Source organism: Drosophila eugracilis, unplaced genomic scaffold, assembly GCF_018153835.1.
Source record: "Drosophila eugracilis isolate 14026-0451.02 unplaced genomic scaffold, ASM1815383v1 contig_90, whole genome shotgun sequence".
NCBI classification, from domain to species: domain Eukaryota; kingdom Metazoa; phylum Arthropoda; class Insecta; order Diptera; family Drosophilidae; genus Drosophila; species Drosophila eugracilis.
In genome coordinates, this window is record NW_024573812.1 from 1,430,492 (window position 1) to 1,449,757 (window position 19,266).

At 40.9% G+C, this 19,266-nt stretch overlaps 8 protein-coding genes across 8 annotated transcripts; 6 read left to right on the top strand and 2 right to left on the bottom strand.

Moving 5' to 3' along the window:
• The first annotated feature begins 1,398 nt into the window (after positions 1-1,398).
• LOC108106717 (T-complex protein 1 subunit epsilon) lies at positions 1,399-4,091 on the top strand. Its single transcript, XM_017213950.1, has 3 exons — positions 1,399-1,630; positions 2,300-3,281; positions 3,340-4,091. Exons 1-3 carry the CDS (start codon positions 1,523-1,525, stop codon positions 3,876-3,878), a joined length of 1,629 nt encoding a protein of 542 aa, XP_017069439.1. The 5' UTR covers positions 1,399-1,522; the 3' UTR covers positions 3,879-4,091.
• LOC108106718 (endonuclease G, mitochondrial) lies at positions 3,981-5,095 on the bottom strand. The gene has a single exon (XM_017213951.2). It carries the CDS (start codon positions 5,034-5,036, stop codon positions 4,104-4,106), a length of 933 nt encoding a protein of 310 aa, XP_017069440.1. The 5' UTR covers positions 5,037-5,095; the 3' UTR covers positions 3,981-4,103.
• Positions 5,096-5,603: 508 nt separating this feature from the next.
• On the top strand, positions 5,604-7,736 carry LOC121530509 (cytochrome P450 6a22). Its single transcript, XM_041819667.1, has 2 exons — positions 5,604-6,785; positions 6,852-7,736. The coding sequence occupies exons 1-2, from the start codon at positions 5,720-5,722 to the stop codon at positions 7,283-7,285; spliced, it is 1,500 nt and encodes a 499-aa protein (XP_041675601.1). The 5' UTR covers positions 5,604-5,719; the 3' UTR covers positions 7,286-7,736.
• A 79-nt stretch (positions 7,737-7,815) lies between these two features.
• Positions 7,816-9,580, top strand: LOC108106224 (probable cytochrome P450 6a17). The gene is made up of 2 exons (XM_041819666.1): positions 7,816-9,029; positions 9,121-9,580. The coding sequence occupies exons 1-2, from the start codon at positions 7,943-7,945 to the stop codon at positions 9,540-9,542; spliced, it is 1,509 nt and encodes a 502-aa protein (XP_041675600.1). The 5' UTR covers positions 7,816-7,942; the 3' UTR covers positions 9,543-9,580.
• A 1,075-nt stretch (positions 9,581-10,655) lies between these two features.
• On the top strand, positions 10,656-12,317 carry LOC108106678 (probable cytochrome P450 6a23). The gene is made up of 2 exons (XM_017213909.1): positions 10,656-11,753; positions 11,821-12,317. The coding sequence occupies exons 1-2, from the start codon at positions 10,667-10,669 to the stop codon at positions 12,240-12,242; spliced, it is 1,509 nt and encodes a 502-aa protein (XP_017069398.1). The 5' UTR covers positions 10,656-10,666; the 3' UTR covers positions 12,243-12,317.
• A 630-nt stretch (positions 12,318-12,947) lies between these two features.
• On the top strand, positions 12,948-14,813 carry LOC108106677 (probable cytochrome P450 6a19). Its single transcript, XM_017213908.2, has 2 exons — positions 12,948-14,052; positions 14,109-14,813. Exons 1-2 carry the CDS (start codon positions 12,969-12,971, stop codon positions 14,534-14,536), a joined length of 1,512 nt encoding a protein of 503 aa, XP_017069397.1. The 5' UTR covers positions 12,948-12,968; the 3' UTR covers positions 14,537-14,813.
• A 361-nt stretch (positions 14,814-15,174) lies between these two features.
• LOC108106603 (probable cytochrome P450 6a19) lies at positions 15,175-16,753 on the top strand. The gene is made up of 2 exons (XM_017213794.2): positions 15,175-16,267; positions 16,329-16,753. Exons 1-2 carry the CDS (start codon positions 15,181-15,183, stop codon positions 16,751-16,753), a joined length of 1,512 nt encoding a protein of 503 aa, XP_017069283.1. The 5' UTR covers positions 15,175-15,180.
• An 83-nt stretch (positions 16,754-16,836) lies between these two features.
• Positions 16,837-18,687, bottom strand: LOC108106604 (cytochrome P450 6a9). The gene is made up of 2 exons (XM_017213795.2): positions 17,534-18,687; positions 16,837-17,477 (listed from the first exon to the last, which is right to left on the bottom strand). The coding sequence occupies exons 1-2, from the start codon at positions 18,597-18,599 to the stop codon at positions 17,059-17,061; spliced, it is 1,485 nt and encodes a 494-aa protein (XP_017069284.1). The 5' UTR covers positions 18,600-18,687; the 3' UTR covers positions 16,837-17,058.
• Positions 18,688-19,266: the final 579 nt, after the last annotated feature.

Genomic DNA, 19,266 nt, shown 5'->3' on the forward strand with positions numbered 1-19,266 from the left:
CATGATTTGTCTTTTGCGCTAATTAATTAAATACACGGGGCCTGTAAATAAATGTTTTATTAAATTGTTTAAAGAAAGCGAATATAGGAATATTGTTTATTTGAGTTTACAATTAACAAAAGAATTAAAGTATCCTCGATAGAGTGGCAACGCTTTGGGCGGCCATCTTGAACGGAACACAAAAAACAGTAAATAAATAAGGAACAATAAAGTAAAAATTAAATTTCATAGCTTTCAACTGAAATCAATTATTTACTTTACTTACGAAATGTGCCAACACACATACATGGCCACAATTTCCTTATTTTATTTCCGTCGTTCTTTTTGCTTTGCATCTGTGTGCGTCACAGATGATTTTTGAATACAAAAAAAAAACAACATACTGACCCACACAGCTGCACGTAGTTGGGTGTGCATGCGTATGTGAGGGCAATACGTGTGCGTACGTTATAAAATAAACCAACACCGTTACTCGATTTATTACCAGGTTACACTAAAACTATTGCACTACAAACCATTACAACCAAGCCTACTTGCCGCCAATTTGAAAGGGGTCGTGGACTCCCTAGCACTATTTTCTTTTTTCTCATTTTCTTTCTTTGCACTACAAAATCGACTTAGCACTTTTTTCTCTTCGTGTATGGTCTCCAATTGGGATACCATTACTTACAGTTTATTATTCATATTGGATGGCATTTTCACACTTAATGGTTGCAACTTAACGCACTGAGAAGAAATCGAATTGAACAAAATTTGACTTTTGTTGAGAAACTGGCTTTTGTTGGGGTGCAAACCTCCCAGCTATTTGTGATACGATGTGGTCAAAAGTTAGTATTAAACTGAAGAATATACCAGCTTGGCTTTCATTTTATAGGTTTTGCCGCGGGTTATTTTAGGGGATTTAAAGCTGGCAAAATTAGGTCTCACTATCTTAAGAATCTCATGTAAAGAATGGATTGCTATTAAACCAAAAAAATATTAAAATATTAGAAAAAAAGTAAACTCGTTTATGTTTTCTCACGAAATTTTAAATCTAGTAATTTAGATTTGATTATAAATAAGATCACCCTTTTACCAAAATATGTTCAACATTTATAAATTATATACATGATATGTACATGAAAGTTGGATATTCTGTTTATTTCCATAACAGTTCTTTGGATTGCCAATTTTTGTAATTTTAAATTTACTTGTCTCCATACGGTTGGCAGTAATACACTATAAATTAATATTTGGGAAATACCAAATGACGGCTTCTATTTTAGAACGTTGATATCAATTAATCTTATTAGTGATAATGCAATTAAACTATTTTATTTAAAAGCGAATACCCCAATTAAACATTAAGAACTAAAAACAAGGACATATATCGATACTGCATCGGCTGTTCTTCCATCTCTAGTCAGAACGCGTTAGGTGTATTTTAGGTTCAGTCGTTCGTTCGTTGGAGCTAGGGAAAATAAACTCGGCAAATAAATCTTGGTGTAACGTGCGAATCCGTCATCCTTTTAAATAAAAAACCATGAGCGCCTTTCCCGGAACGTTCGCGTTCGACGAATATGGTCGGCCTTTCATCATCCTGCGCGACCAGGAGCGTCAGAAGCGCATCACAGGAACAGATGCCATAAAGGTAAATTAAAGGAGGCTTCGCCGGTTCTCGGTTGTGGATTCCGCATCCTGGAGAAATTGATTTGAAAGAGATATTCTCGAAAAGTAGTCCCCTTAAGATAGTTAATGTAGTAAGACCCCAAGACTGACGCATCGTCTGTGGAACATTCCAGATGTTCTTTAAAGCCGGTTTTTGAAGGGCTGACAGTTGTTAATCTTAATTAATATTCTGAATATATCCATTCTAAAGTATGAGCAGCTTCTCCGAACCATCGTTTATCCTTTATTAACATTGATAAACAAGACTTTTTAAGAAAACCAATTTGCCTGGGTGATTTTGAGGTTAAAACGCCGCCCAGATGTTTTTCTTTCATTGCCGGCTGAGTCACGCGCACCATGCAAAGTTTGGATATTGCAGGAAACAACTGAAATACCCTAACATTGGATGTTTTCAAAGTGCAGTATGCCATTGTATGAACCAAACTAATATTTATTTTAATATTTACATCTTATAAATATAAATTAAAAACTTTAGTTAGAATCGTCAGAAATTAAAAAAAAAAAACCATCTGTTACTTATTTACCAATTAGAACTTCATTTCAAGACATGTTTCTACAATTCACGTTGTCTGCAATGAAATATATATAAAACACCCTCTTTATTAATTTTTCTATTTTTACCCCCAAACAGACGCACATTATGGCCGCCCGCCAGATCGCCTCCACCCTGAAGACCTCCCTGGGTCCCAAGGGTCTGGACAAGATCATGGTAAGCCCCGACGGTGATGTGACTGTAACTAACGACGGCGCCACTATCATGAAGCTGATGGAGGTTGACCACGAGATCGCCAAGCTGATGGTGCAGCTGTCGCAGTCGCAAGACGACGAGATCGGCGATGGAACCACCGGCGTTGTTGTTCTGGCTGGAGCTCTGTTGGAGCAGGCCGAGGGATTGATTGACAGGGGCATCCATCCTATTCGTATTGCCGATGGCTTCGAGTTGGCTGCCCAGTGTGCTATCAAGCAGCTGGACGCTATTGCTCAGCCTTTCCCTGTGGACCCCAAGAACAAGGAGCCTCTGATTCAGATTGCTATGACCACTCTGGGCAGCAAAATTGTGAACAAGTGCCACCGTCAGATGGCAGAGATGGCTGTGGATGCCGTGCTAAATGTGGCCGACATCGAGAAGAAGGACGTGAACTTCGAGCTCATCAAGATCGAAACTAAGGTCGGCGGTCGCATGGAAGACTCGATGCTGGTTAAGGGTGTCATCGTGGACAAGACCCTCAGCCACTCGCAGATGCCCAAGGAGCTGAAGAACGTTAAGCTGGCCATCCTCACCTGCCCGTTCGAGCCCCCGAAGCCAAAGACCAAGCATAAGCTCGATGTGACCTCCGCGGATGATTACAGGGCGCTGCGCGAGTACGAGCAGGAGAAGTTCACCCAGATGGTCAAGCAGGTTAAGGACGCTGGGGCCACCTTGGCCATCTGCCAATGGGGGTTCGACGACGAGGCCAACCACCTGTTGCTGCAGCAGGAGTTGCCCGCTGTACGCTGGGTGGGAGGTCCGGAGATCGAGCTGATCGCCATCGCCACCGGTGGACGTATCGTGCCGCGCTTTGAGGAGCTTACGCCAGAGAAACTTGGAGTTGCCGGTCTCGTCCGCGAAATGGGTAAGTTTAACTCAACATTAACAAATGACCTATTTTAATTGCTCATTTTACTCTTCAGCTTTCGGTACATCCAAGGACAAGATGCTGGTCATCGAGGAGTGCAAAAATTCCAAGGCCGTTACCATCTTCTTGCGTGGCGGTAACGCCATGATTATCGCCGAGGCCAAACGCTCCATCCATGACGCTATCTGTGTGGTGCGTTCGCTGGTCAAGGACTCTCGTATTGTTTACGGTGGTGGAGCAGCAGAGATCAGCTGTTCGCTGGCGGTGGCCAAGGAGGCCGACCAGCTTTCCACCTTGGAGCAGTACGCCTTCCGCGCCTTCTCCGTGGCTCTGGAGAGCATTCCGCTGGCCCTGGCCGAGAACAGCGGCCTGCATCCCATCGAGACGCTGTCGGAGCTGAAGGCCAGCCAGGTGGCCGAAAAGAAGCCCAGCTTGGGTGTGGACTGTATGCTGACGGGAGATTCAGACATGAAGAGCCACAACGTTGTGGAGTCGCTGCACTCGAAGAAACAGCAGATCCTGCTCTCCACACAGCTCGTCAAGATGATACTCAAGATTGATGACGTGCGCTCCAAGAACGAAGGCGGCATGTAACGACCCCCACTAGCACCTCACATCAGATCCAGTTTCAGATTCACATCTCCTCGCTTTGCTATCTCTTCACGAAGAACACCTGCGCAACGCCTCATCTCTATGTACATCTGTATTAATTGTTTAATTTTATTAATCCACAAGTTCTTTGGAAAAGAAGAAAATTACATTAAACAAGGGGTTATCCCTGGTCAAATACACTAAAAACAAACTAAACACATTGACTGACTAGATTTTCTTGCCATTAATGGTGGCCAGTTGTTTCCGATTGATCTGGTCGAAGAAAAGCAATCCCGCAGACCGTTCGACGCTCTCTGGAGGCACTTGAAACACACTGATGGGAGTGTCGTTGCTGATTACTTGGTTGGGCATTACATAGGACTCCATGTGTAGTTTGTGGTCTGCAGATTCGCTAACAATAACTTTGTAAAAGTGGGTGGGCACTGCCACAGTGTTTGCCCCGATGACCTCGTACTTCACGTAGGTCTTTCCATCGTCCTCCTTGTGGGGCAGGTAAAGGGGTCCCGTGCAGACGTATACATTAGAGTAGTTCTTGGTTAGTTTCCGCACATGTGTTTCCAGGGTGTTCCAGGCATCCCGGTTAAATCCCTGGCCCACCTGTGGCGCCATGTTAGAGAGGTAGAAGGTCTCGTCGCAGTGCTTTTGATGCAATCGATGGTTTCCGGCGGCTGCCATGTGCCCACGATCATAGCCGGATCTGCGATAGTCCGTATTTTGGGACCGAAAGAATGGATGGATGCTTTCGTCTTGTTTGAAATCACATTTAGCTCTGTCTACGGCATCGTTCTTGGCCACTGACTCCGCCGTGAGGTGCTCAAACACCCAGTGGGGCACGCGGTTCCTTCTATCGTATGAAAGCACATAGTCCGAGTGGGAACGCACGTGATCCAGTCCCGGGAAGCCGAACTTCATGATCTGACCAATCCGTGAAGGTGTCGCGGCCAGACTCACATTCGCCTCTTGGGCAGGTATTAAACTAGCCGCCGAAACAGTTCCAAAGGTGGGTAATCCCGGCAAGCGGGGAAGGCTACTAGTGGATCCATCGTTTCGTCGTTCCCGCTCCACGTGGGTACCAAGATAAAAGGCACCTAAGGCGGTGGCACCCAGGGCTAAAACGCTGCCCACTCGTTGGCTACTCATGTTGGTAGTTTTATTTATAATTCCGGCCAAGAAGACCTGATAACGACCGCTATTGCACAATTCAGGTACGAAAGTGTGGCCGAAAATTAAATGTTAAAATATACTAAGTTGGTTTTTAAAATATACTAGAATAATACACTGGAAAACATTTTTCCTGTATTTTAAAAATATTAAACAAATAAAGAAGTTAAGTTTAAGCATTTTGGGAAGCTAAGCATTTAAGAAAGTAGGTATAGGTATTTAAAAAATATCTTACAATTCTTAAAATAGTAAAACAAAAACAAAACATAGAATCAGCCCGAAGGGTATTATGCAGAGTAATTTCTCAAAATTTGATATACATTTCAAAAGATACATATATAGTTTTTAAAATTGGTTTTTCAGAAACAGTTATAATAAACTTCTAGGTCATTGATTGGGGGTTAATACGGCTATCGTATATCAATAAAGTTCAAGGCAGATTTACTGCTTGTCTCTCCCTATTACATTTACTTCTTTCCATTTCGCAACTTAAAGCTCTCAAATCCGAGCTTCTATTCGATTTCGATTCCATTATACCGAGGTTTAATTTAACGAGGTTATCTGTCTGGGCTTGTTTACATTGGAATTGCAGCTGATTAGACGCGAATCGAGTTTGGGCGTCTCCACAGTGATCAGTTGAAAGTGAAACTCATCTACAGAGGATGCTGGATGTGGTGGCTGTCCTGCTGGTCACCCTGGCAGTGGCCTTTTGGTTTGTTCGAACGCGATTTAGTTACTGGACACGACGGGGTATCGGAAATGATCGTGCTCGATTTCCCGTGGGCAATATGGATGGGTTCCGAAAAACGAAACACTTCATTGATATTGTGACCCCTTTGTATGAAAAGTTCAAGAACAATGGAGCGCCCTTTGCTGGTTTTTTTATGATGCTTCGACCTGTGGTGTTAGTCACTGATCTTGAACTTGCCAAACAGATTCTCATTCGAGATTTTGCTAACTTCGAGGATCGTGGAATGTATCATAATGAACAAGATGATCCTCTGACCGGTCATCTATTCCGCATCGATGGACCCAAGTGGCGACCCTTGCGACAGAAGATGTCGCCCACCTTTAGTTCCGCCAAAATGAAGTACATGTTTCCCACAGTTTGCGAGGTTGGCATTGAACTTGGTCAAGTATGTGGCGAGTTGGCTGATAATGCCATGTGCGGCATTCTTGAGATCGGGGATCTGGTGGCCCGCTATACCTCCGATGTCATAGGACGATGTGCTTTTGGCGTGGATTGCAATGGCCTCCGGAATCCTGAGGCTGAGTTCGCCATAATGGGCAGAAGAGCCTTTTCCGACCGTCGACATGGCAAATTTATTGATGGATTCATCGAAAGTTTTCCTGATCTTGCAAGATTTTTGCGCATGCGTCAGATCCACCAGGACATTACGGATTTCTATGTGGGCATCGTACGAGAAACTGTGAAGCAGAGGGAGGAGCAGGGCATCGTGAGGAGCGACTTTATGAACCTGCTAATAGAAATGAAGCAAAGAGGTGAACTCACGATCGAGGAAATGGCCGCCCAGGCTTTTATATTCTTTGTAGCTGGTTTTGATACCTCCGCTTCGACCCTTGGGTTTGCCCTGTACGAGTTAGCGAAACAGCCGGAACTGCAGGAGAAGCTGCGTCAGGAAATCAATGAGGCTTTGCAATTGCATCAGGGAGAATTTACCTATGATTCCATGCAGGAGCTGCGCTACATGGAACTAGTCATTGCTGGTAGGTTTTATCTAAACTTAAGCAAACTTTTCCAAAATTAAACAATTTATACACTTTTTCTTCCAGAAACACTTCGAAAATATCCTATATTACCGCAGCTAACTCGAATCTCCAGACATTTATATGCCGCCAAGGGTGATCGCCATTTCTACATTAAGCCCGGTCAAATGCTACTGATCCCAGTCTATGGGATTCATCATGATCCTGACGTATATCCAGAGCCCCATAAGTTTATACCAGAACGGTTTTTGGCCGACCAACTGGCTCAGCGACCCACCGCCTCTTGGCTGCCCTTCGGCGACGGTCCCCGAAATTGTATAGGAATGAGATTTGGTAAAATGCAGACGATCATTGGCCTGGTCAGCTTGCTCAGAAGCTTTCACTTTAGCGTCTGTCCGCGAACAGACCCAAAAATCGAGTTTGTGAAGTCGAATATTCTGCTCTGCCCCGCAAATGGTATTTACTTGAAGGTACAAGAGCTAAGTCAAGTGAGAAGATAGTGAGTTTTATTAAACAGCTTTCACCGTTTTTGTATTCTAATGTATATTTTAAAATGATTATATTATTATTATTATAAAATACATATAATACTAATACACTTTTTATCAATATACGAAGTAGTTATTTGTATTGTATTTGATTACAAATGCAAGACATGCCAGTTTAAATCTAACCTATCTTATAGCAAGGCTTAAAATTTGATTAAATATTTGTGTCGACTGGCTTTATCTGAAATGTTTGAAAGTATTTTGTAGAACGCATTTCGCCAGCGCCCGAGAAATTCAATAATATGTTCTCTTTTCATAATAACACCCTCGACGTTTTGTTGTTCCGTGAGAAGAGTCAAGTTTTGTGTATCCATTTGCAAAAAGACAATATAATTGTTCTTTTAATTCAATCGATTACGTAAGCATGAGATTGTTATGAATAATAAATACACTCCCAACAAGCCTACTTGTTTTTTGAATCCCAAACTTAGCTATCATAACTTTGATTAAAGAAACATTTATTTAATTGAGTGTGAAATTTAAGAGAACTTAGAAGCCCATTTATTTGTAAAAGCCACTTGAGACACCTACAAAAGAGAGTAAGAGAGCCCATATAAACGTTGTAGCAACCCACGTTGAATTCAGTTTTGATCGGACCGCGAACGAGAAATGTCGTTGGTACTCTGGCTGATCGTGGTTATTGTGTCTCTGGCTGTGTTTGCGGCACGACGACGTCATGGATATTGGCAGGGGAGAGGTATTCCCCACGATGTGCCACACAAACTCTATGGAAATATAATGGATTGGCCCAATAAACGGCACATCGCCATGATATTCCGTGACTACTACTTTAAGTATAAGGATTCGGGTTATCCGTTTGCTGGGTTTTTCTTCTTTTTCACGCGGACTGCTGTGGTCACTGACTTGGAATTGGTGAAGAGAGTTATGATCAAGGACTTTAATCACTTTGAGAACCGTGGAGTCTTCTACAATGAGATCGATGATCCACTTTCGGCTACTTTGTTCAGCATTGAAGGGCAGAAATGGCGTCATTTGAGGCACAAGCTAACACCCACTTTTACCTCTGGCAAAATGAAGAACATGTTCCCGATTGTTGTGAAAGTTGGAGATGAAATGGAGAAGCTTTTCAGGGATAAAACTAGCTTAGGTGAAAGTCCAGTTCTGGAGGTTGTGGATCTTGTGGCACGTTATACAGCTGATGTCATCGGTAATTGCGCCTTCGGTCTCAATTGCAATAGTTTACATAATCCCAAGGCGGAATTTGTGACCATTGGCAAACGGGCTATAGTTGAACATCGCTATGGAAATATGCTGGATATATTTCTCTTCGGTTTTCCAAAGTTATCTCGCCGTTTACGCCTAAAACTAAATATCCAGGAGGCAGAGGACTTTTATACCAAGATTGTAAGAGAAACAATTGACTATCGACTGAAGACCAAGGAGAAGCGAAATGACTTTATGGATAGTCTAATCGAGATGTATAAGAATGAGCAGTCAGGAAACTCGGAGGATGGTCTTACTTTCAACGAGCTTTTGGCCCAGGCTTTTATTTTCTTTGTGGCTGGATTTGAGACTAGCTCTACGACCATGGGATTTGCTCTTTACGAACTAGCCCAGAACCAGGATGTTCAGGATAAACTCCGGGAGGAGATAAAACATGTTCTGGCCAAGCACAATAATGAGTTTACATACGAGGGAATCAAGGAAATGAAGTATCTGGAACAGGTTGTAATGGGTGAGTTTCTAGTATGAGCTTTTAGTAAATTTATTTAAATAAATTAAGCAATTACTCCTGAACTAACATTAAACTTTCCGTTTGCATTCAGAAACCCTTCGCAAGTTTCCAGTTCTGGCACATCTCACAAGAATGACTGAGACCGATTTTTCACCGGAAGATCCCAAATACTTCATTGCAAAGGGTACCATTGTTGTGGTTCCAGCTTTGGGAATTCACTACGATCCGGATATCTACCCAGAACCCGAGAAGTTCAAGCCAGAACGTTTCACTGAAGAGGAAATCGCTGCAAGACCTTCTTGCACTTGGTTGCCTTTTGGCGAAGGTCCTCGGAACTGCATTGGTCTCCGTTTTGGACTGATGCAGACCTGTGTGGGATTGGCTTACCTGATCAGAGGCTATAAGTTCAGTGTTGCCCCAGAGACAGAAATACCCCTGAAGATTGCTGTGAAAAATATTCTAATATCCGCAGAGAATGGAATTCACCTTAAGGTCCAGAATCTTTCCAGATAGGTTTATAAAAACTAGATATGTAGTCAAATAAAATGTAGTCAAAAAAAATCATATATATAATATCAAATCTCCTTCAATATATAGTATTTCTTTATTTTCCTAGCAAACAAGTTTACCTTAGTAGTTCTACTTTATGATGAAAGCTAGACTTTGAGTCCAAGCACGATAGGCGAAATTTCGAATCATTTTTATGGAATTTTTAAAATCTACCATTCGGCAGTATTATCTTTAAGTGGTATTAATACATATACGAGTATAGTAGTTGCCGAGGGAAATCCTCATTGATATTCGAAAGAGTTATTTCACCAGCAGGCTTGTTGTTACACAAAACGTTTTTATATTATCTGCATAGTTGTTTATATATTTTGTTGTTCTTATATTAACTTATTTGATAACAATGAATATTCATTTTTATCAATATATAAAATATAGATTTTAAATTCCTAGGTAGGTAAGCATGAAGTACTGAACCAATAAGAGGAAGTTGGCCCAGACTTTCCGGGATAACCATTAAGATTTATATATCTCCTTTTCAAATTGGTAAGTGATTTCTTTAACGATATCGACGGTCGTTAGGTACTAAACTATTCTTTCAAATCAAAAATATTAATCTAATCAACCAATAAAAAATGCTTATTGGTATCACTCATAGAGTTATAGTTCTAAAAACTAATGTAGTCTTTACTCTTTAGACATTTGGATTAATCATTGAAATAGGCGTTAAAATGAGGTAAGAATGCTGAAATTTGTGTAATCAATTTGTTCTTGATAGTGTAGACTGTATGGTGAAACTTTTTTGATTGCTTTTTTGTCGATAAGATTGCATATGCGAGAATGTTTATACTAAAAATCGCACTTGCTTCATTTAGTCATTATGAATATAGACTGTCTTGAGCTAATCATATGTTTGTTTCTACATTTATCAATTTAGTTTACCTTTGATAAAGTGGGATGTGTTGAGGTATTAGTTTCAGTTGAGAAATGAAATGGGGCATTACAAAGCACAAAAAATAATAAAGGTCTTTATCAAAAAAACTCAGTAAAAGTGATTAGCAGAGAGCGTTCTGTATATAAACATGGCATACTGACTTTCAATTCAGTTTGGATCGAAACCTGAACGTGAAATGTCGCTGTTACTAACTCTGGTCGCACTTTTAGTGTCGTTGCTTTTATTCGTGGCCCGCCGACGTCATGGATATTGGCAAAGGAGAGGTATTCCACATGATGTGCCCCATCCACTCTACGGAAATATCAAGGACTGGCCCAAGAAGCGACACATCGCCAAGATATTCGGGGATTACTATTTAAAGTACAAAGGTTCGGGCTATCCGTTTGCTGGCTTCTTCTTCTTTTTCACCCGAAATGCTGTAATAACCGACTTGGAGTTGGTCAAGAGAGTTCTGATCAAGGACTTCAATAACTTTGAGAATCGAGGTATATTCTACAATGAGATCGATGATCCGCTTTCGGCGACCTTGTTCAGCATTGAGGGTCAGAAGTGGCGTCATTTGAGGCACAAGCTGACACCCACTTTTACCTCTGGCAAAATGAAGAATATGTTTCCGATTGTTGTTAAGATTGCCGAAGATTTGGAGAAGACTTTCAGCGGTAAGATCACCTCAGGACAAGGTCAAGTTCTTGAGGTTGTGGATCTCGTGGCCCGGTATACGTCCGACGTAATCGGCAATTGCGCTTTTGGTCTCAATTGCAATAGTTTGCATAATCCCAAGGCGGATTTTGTGACCATTGGAAAACGGGCGATCGTGGAACGCCGCTATGGAGGATTGCTGGACTTCTTTATTTTTGGGTTTCCAAAGTTATCTCGCCGCTTGCACCTTAAAATAACCGTTAAGGATGTAGAGGACTTCTACACTCAAATCGTAAGAGAAACAGTGGAGTATCGATTGAAAACCAAGGAGAAACGTAACGACTTTATGGACAGCTTAATCGAAATGTATCAGAAGGAACAAGCTGGAAACACTGAAGATGGACTTTCTTTCAACGAAATCTTGGCACAAGCCTTTATTTTCTTTTTGGCTGGATTTGAGACTAGCTCCACCACCATGGGATTTGCTCTTTACGAACTAGCCCAGAACCAGGATGTTCAGGATAAACTCAGGGACGAGGTTAACCATGTTCTGGCCAAGCACAATAACGAGTTTACTTACGAGGCCATCAAGGAGATGAAATACCTGGAGCAGGTCGTCATGGGTAATATCACAGAAAGCTTTGATATATATAATTAATATTATTAACTAATCCATATTTAATTCCATAGAAACCCTTCGCAAGTACCCAGTACTGGCTCATCTTACGAGGATGACCCAGACTGATTTTGCACCGGAAGACCCCAAGAACTTTATTGGAAAGGGAACGATTGTTATAATACCAGCTCTAGGCATTCATTATGATCCGGATATCTACCCAGAACCTGAGAAGTTCAAGCCAGAACGCTTCACTGAAGAGGAAATCGCTGCGAGACCTTCTTGCACTTGGTTGCCGTTTGGCGAAGGTCCTCGGAACTGCATTGGTCTCCGTTTTGGACTGATGCAGACCTGTGTGGGATTGGCTTACCTGATTAGAGGATATAAGTTTAGTGTTGCCCCAGAGACAGAAATACCCCTGAAGATTGCTGTGAAAAATATTCTAATATCCGCAGAGAATGGAATTCACCTTAAAGTCGATAAGCTTTCCAAATGATAATCTAAAACAGAAAGTCAAGTTCTTTAAGGGTTACAAGTACGACGCTGAAAAATAAACCCCTATTAAAGATCACTTAACATAGAGAAGAGTGAGTGTTCCGCAAATAACTGTTTTACAAAAGCGGAAAGCAAACCAGATGTGTTTAACAAGCTTTTGCCACAATATTTAAAACTTTTTAAGCTTAGCTTGAGTTAAACAGTCTAAAAAATACATTATAAAGGTTACTAGTACTAGAAAACAAAATCTATCGAACTTCGTTTCTATACCCTACCTAACAAAAACAACTTAAATAGTAAGTGATCTAGAAACTTGAACGAGAAGGGAGACCAGCTCTCAGTAAGCAACAGAGCGAAAACGTATATCTGTTTAGTCTTAAGTTTTCCCTTTATATCCCATAAAAAACTGATCCACGAATTTTGTTATAGAGTTTGCTTTCAGTAAGGTTCGGGTTTGTAAACAAGTAATAATGATATATGTTTTTAGCTCTGCTCATATTTTGATGTTCTTAGGATTGCATTAATTAATAGCCGTTAGTCTTGGCTGTTTACATTAAAGTTTACAGTGTAAAGTCTGCATTGCAAGCTAAAATGAGTAGGGAGGAGTCAATTAAACAGTTAAAGGCAAAAGTTAAGCAAAGAGAAGCGAGCGATAGGGCAATGCAAAGTTCTTTAAAATTTGAAGAAGTCACGCATTTTTTGAGTTTCTTTATTCAGTCTTCTAGAAATGTCGATTCTGCTTGGTTTGCTGGTTGGGGCTCTGACCCTTGCCTCTTGGTGGGTTCTTCAAAACTACACATATTGGAAACGTCGCGGTATTCCTCATGATCCACCTAATATTCCATTGGGAAACACCAGTGAACTTATGCGGACGAAGCATCTGGGTCGAATCCTCAAAGAAACCTACCAGAAGTTCAAAAATCAGACGGATGGACCCTTTGTGGGCTTCTACCTTTATGCCATGAAATATATCATAGCCACCGACATCGATTTTGTGAAAACTGTGCTGATTAAAGATTTCGACAAGTTCCAAGATCGTGGAGTTTATCACAACGAAAAGGATCCGCTGACTCATAACCTGGCTACCATTGAGGGTGAAAAGTGGAAAAACCTACGACACAAACTAACCCCAACCTTTACACCTGGAAAAATTAGGAAAATGTTCCCTATAGTTTTAAATGTGGCAGATGAACTGGTTCGGGTGATGCAGGAGAGGATCATAACATCTCCACAGACCTTGGAAGTTACCAACCTGATGGCCAGTTTCACAGCTGATGTAATTGGAAAACGCGCCTTTGGCATGGAATGCAATAACTTGCGGAATCCCAAAGCCGAGTTCGTCCAAATGGGCTATTTAGCGCTAAGAAAACGTCGTCATGGTTGGCTGGTGGATATACTAATCCTGGGATTTCCAAAATTGGCCGTAAAGCTGGGTTTTCAGTTTCTGCTTCCATCAGTGCAGAAGTTCTATATGAATCTGGTCGCAAAAACTCTCGATTATAGGGTTAAGAACAAGGTAATAAGAAACGATTTGATGAACACCCTTATTGATATGAAATTAAAATACGATATGGGAGATAAGGAAAATGGTCTGACATTCAATGAGGTCGCTGCCCAGACCTTCGCATTCTTTCTTGCTGGCTTTGAGGCGGGCTCCACAACCTTGGGATTTGCTCTCTATGAGCTGGCCTGTAATCAGGATATACAGGATAAAGTTAGGATTGAAATCGAGAGTGTCCTGAAGAAACACAATGGGAAACTAGATTACGAGTGCATTCAGGAGCTGACATATTTGCAGAAGGTTATCGATGGTGAGTTATTCGCTGGCAAAGTGACTTCTAATGAAATTTGTACTTTTCCCGCTTAGAATCCCAAAGAATGCATCCTGTGGTGTCCCATTTAGCCAGAATTGCAACCAAGCCTTATGTGCACAGTCATCCAAAGTATTTTATAGAACCCGGCACTGGAGTTCTGGTGTCTGTCCTAGGCATCCACCATGATCCCGAGTTATATCCAGAGCCAGAAAAGTTCATCCCAGAGCGATTCGATGAGGAGGAGGTAAAAAAGCGTCAGTCCTGCGCTTTCCTGCCATTTGGAGATGGTCCAAGGAATTGTCTTGGCATTAGACTAGGAAAGATGCAGGTCATCATTGGATTGGCCCTGCTTATACGCAACTTTAAGTTTAATTTGCATCCCACTAAGACTTCAGTTCCGCTTAAATATGAAATTAAGAACCTTTTACTAAACTCCGAAGGTGGAATCTACCTTAATGTCAGTAAGATTGAGAGAGAATAGGCACATATTTAAGGCGTTTATTTTTTAAAGAATTTGTTAGATGTTTTAAAATGTTTTTGATTTGTTGCTTTTTTAAACTGTTTTAGATTTTATGGTTTTATATGTTTATTGTGCTGGTCAACACAAACAGCTTTGCAGGAAGAGAGTTTTCCAAACATTTTAACAAAAGAAAACTAAGTACAATCACTAAAATTTGAATCTATTAAACATTTTGTAGCTTATAAAAAGATATAAAATAAATAAAAACTTGTTGTTACAATATAACTTTTCCATTAAACCATCTTCGTTTTGTTAATTGCTTAAATAATTTAAGAATGGCTAAAAACGAATATCAACACAATAAATTTCGTATTTTTCATTCCCTAATTATTATTTAGTTAATGACATTATAATTGATACCATTACTAATTAGTACTAAAAAGTCAAAAGCATTTAAAGAGAGTTAAACATTTTATAGATAAATATTAAAGAGAGCATACGATTCATTAACGCAAAGTTTTATGGAGTTTGCTGAAAGCTTTCCCCATGAATGTTGAATCATATAACTAGTAACTACCGGTAACCGATATAAGAGTATGCGGTTTTTCTTTTAGAACTCAATATAAGCTAACGCATTCTTAGCTTACCAGTTCAGTGGTCTTGAAATGTTGGTTCTACTTGGACTGTTGGTCGGTGCTCTTGGCCTTACCGTTTGGTGGGTGCACCAGCTCTATACGTACTGGGAGCGACGGGGTATACCCCATGATCCACCCAGTATTCCATTCGGAAACACCGCCGAGCTGCAGCGGACGATGCAGATGTCTCATCTTCTCAAGCGAACCTACAATAAATTTAAAAACCAGACAGACGGGCCCTTTGTCGGATTCTATGTTTTTGCCAAGAAGTTTATAGTGATAACCGACATTGATTTTGTAAAAACAGTGTTAATTAAAGAATTTGACAAGTTTCACGATCGCGGAGTATATCATAATGAAAAAGATGACCCACTGACAAGCAATCTTACAGCGATCGAGGGTGAGAAGTGGAAAAATCTACGTCACAAATTAACTCCGACCTTTACCTCGGGAAAAATGAAGAACATGTTCCCCACAGTCCTAAATGTGGGAGATGAACTTGTTAAAGTTTTCGATGAAAAGATCTCCAGCTCTCCGCAGACCTTGGAAGTCACCGACTTGGTAGCTCGATTCACCGCCGATGTTATTGGTATATGCGCCTTTGGTCTGGAATGCAATAGTTTGCGGGATCCTAAGGCGGAGTTCGTCAGAATGGGTAACTCGGCGGTTACTGAACGTCGTCATGGCAGACTGGTGAACTTACTAATCTTCGGAGCGCCAAAGCTCTCCGCCAAACTGGGTATCAAGACTCTGCCTCCAGAGATAGAGGATTTTTACTTAAATATTGTAAAGGATACTATAGATTATAGGGTGAGGAACAAGGTAACTCGAAATGATTTCATGGACATGCTGATCGACATGAAGTTAAAGTACGATAATGGCGACAAGCTGAATGGCCTTACTTTCAACGAGCTCGCAGCACAGGCCTTTATATTTTTGCTGGCTGGTTTTGAAACGAGCTCCACTACCATGGGATTTGCCCTTTATGAGCTGGCCTGCAATCAGGATGTTCAGGATAAGCTACGAGCTGAAGTCGATGGTATATTGGAGAAACATGGTGGAAAGCTTGACTATGACAGCATGAGGGAGATGATTTATCTAGAGAAGGTTATTGATGGTAAGTAGTTTGTTTATTATGTTACCTACATACTGATATATATATTTAATTTCGTTCCTAGAAACCCTAAGAAAACATCCCGTGGTTGGCCATTTGGTGCGCAGCGCTACCAAAGACTATGTGCCTAGCAACCCGAAATACTACATTGAAGCCGGAACAGGAGTTCTGGTGCCTACACTAGCTATCCATCATGATCCTGAGTTCTATCCGGAACCGGAAAAGTTCATTCCAGAGCGCTTTGATGAGGAGCAAATCCAACAGCGTCCCCCTTGCACTTTTCTACCTTTTGGTGAGGGTCCACGGAATTGCGTTGGACTCCGATTTGGACGGATGCAGGTGGTCGTCGGAATGGCATTACTCATCCATAACTTCAAATTTGAGTTGCACCCTACTAAGACAACGGTTCCGGTCAAATACAAAGTCAAAAGTTTTCTGTTAAGTTCAGAAGGTGGAATTAGCCTTAATGTGAGTAAGATAGTGAAGTGATTCATACACCAATTGGAAATCAATTAGTATATGTTTAACAAATTATGATTTCCCTTATCAAAATATATATTAAACGTTTGTTGTTGAGTGTTGATAAGAGTTTATTTACGTTTTTTAGTAATCAGTAAGTTTAAAGACAACTAATGATAACTATTAATCTAAAATCATTTTCAAACGGTTAGTCACTATCCTTTAACATATTTCCGCTTTACTGTTACATATACATATATTTCTGAAGATAATATAACACCTTTCCCACAAAAATAGAAGTTGCTAAGCACTTCAAAGTCAATGTATAAGAAATTTTAGACTCGTTCAACTTTCAAGAAGATACCAGTTTCACTTGATATTAGGAAAGTTTTTTTGCTATAAACCATTGGAATTGTGGTCTGGTCGCATACGGAGAACTTAAAGTCCTTGATAAGGAAAGCCAATCCAACGCGAGTCTGCATTTGTCCAAATCGCATTCCAATGCAGTTTCTAGGACCTTCACCAAATGGAAGCCATTCCATGGAATCACGTTCCTTGACGCGATCGGCGGAGAAGTTTTCGGGGTCAAAGGTATTTGGATTTGCATATAACTTCTCATCACGGTGCATGGCTGCTGCAGGAATCAGAACGGGCATTCCCTTCTTAATCACATATTTGGGATTATCGGGAACCACAAAGTCCTCCAAACATTCGCGATTCAAGACAGGAAGTACGGTGTACAGGCGTAGGGTTTCTTTAATATAGCAAAGGTTACTTTGTTGTTGGCCATGCATGTGACCTTTAACTTACCCGATATAACCTGATCTAAGTAAACCAGTTCCCTCATACTTTCGTAAGTTAGCTCTCCGTTGCACTTGCCAATAACCTCCTGGCACTCTTCCCTCACCCGGTCCTGAATGTCCTGATGCTGGGCCAGTTCATACAATGCGAATCCCATGGTGGTCGATGATGTTTCAAAGCCAGCCCCAAAGAATACAAAAGCCTGAGCTGCCATTTCCTCAATTGTTAGGCCTACACTTTCTTTCAAATCAATTAACTGATCCATGAAGTCATTACGACGGATATCATTCTGCTTCCGGAATGCAACCGTTTCACGGACGATGCGCAGAAAAAAGCGTTCAGCATCCTCTATGGTTATTTTCATGTGGAGCCTGCGGGCCAGATTCTGAAAGCTAGTAATAAATGCAATTCCGATTGGTCCATGACGTTGCTCAAAGACCGCTCGCCTACCCATCTCCCGGAATTCAGCATGGGGATCTTTGAGACTACTACATTCGATGCCAAAAGCGCAGGTCCCAATAACGTCGGTGCCGAATCTGGCCAGGATATCCTTAACCTCTACAACTGGGGACTTTTCTATTGTCTGGCCAAAGACTTCGATCAACTCATGACCCACTTTCACCACCGTGGGAAACATATATTTCATTTTGCCCGATGTAAACGTAGAAGACAGTTTGTTCCTCATTGACCTCCACTTCTGGCCATCTAGCAAGAACAGTTGCCCCGACAAGGGATCATCTTCTGTATTGTGATAGAAACCACGATCCGTAAACTTATTAAACTCCTTGATTAAGATGAGCTTGGCCAACGACGTCTCCAGAACGAAAATAGCAGGTCGTTGGAACCAATAGAAACCAGCAAAGGGTCCAGTGCCACGAAACTTATTGTAGTAATCACTCCAGATATCAAAGAATGATCGCTTGGTTTGCACACCCGCCAGGCTTCCCATGAGGATATGTGGTTCCTCGCAGGGAATGCCCAGATTTTGCCAATACTGAAGGGCACGACGCCATTTCAATACTAGATAACCCACCAGCACTACGATAGCCGTCAATAGATAAATGTAGACACTCATGACATCAGCTTGGGTGCGGTTAAAAGTGTTCTGCCGTCGGAAAATGTCGCGAATGTAGTCCAGTTGAGCTTCCTACACCTACTGAAAGCAAAAAGCTCAACTAGCTAGAAATTCACTCAAAAAGCTTGTGAAATCAAGATTTAGATTTCTATGCAATCAGCCTCAATATTTGTTTTATTAGTTTGATACCGTTTCGGTATTCTCTCTTTGTTCTTTTATCAACTTAAAACTTCTCTTTTAAAGAGATTCTTCTTATCTAGGCATTTGTTAAGTGCCCTCTGTTTTGAATACAAATTAATAGGCAATAATCGGACCTACCTGAACTTGTTTTAAATAGGAGTAGGTTTTCAGTCTTTGACAAAGGTAAAGATCGCTCTCTCTTTAAAAACCTTTTAATAAGATATTTTTTCAATTTTAATTAAATTAAGAGCGTGACTATAAATTCCGCTGTCATAGTTTAGGTGATGTATGTAAGTGCGATCAGGCATAACAAAAATAGAAAGAGCAAATATGTATATACATTGTATACACATAGAGAAGATAAGAGTAATTTTAAGAGCTTTACCAACAAGATAAAATGTAAACAGAAAAGCCTAAATAATGATGAAGAGAAATTATCATTGAAAAATCCATTTGGTCCATTTTTAAATTTTAATTTTTAAATTTT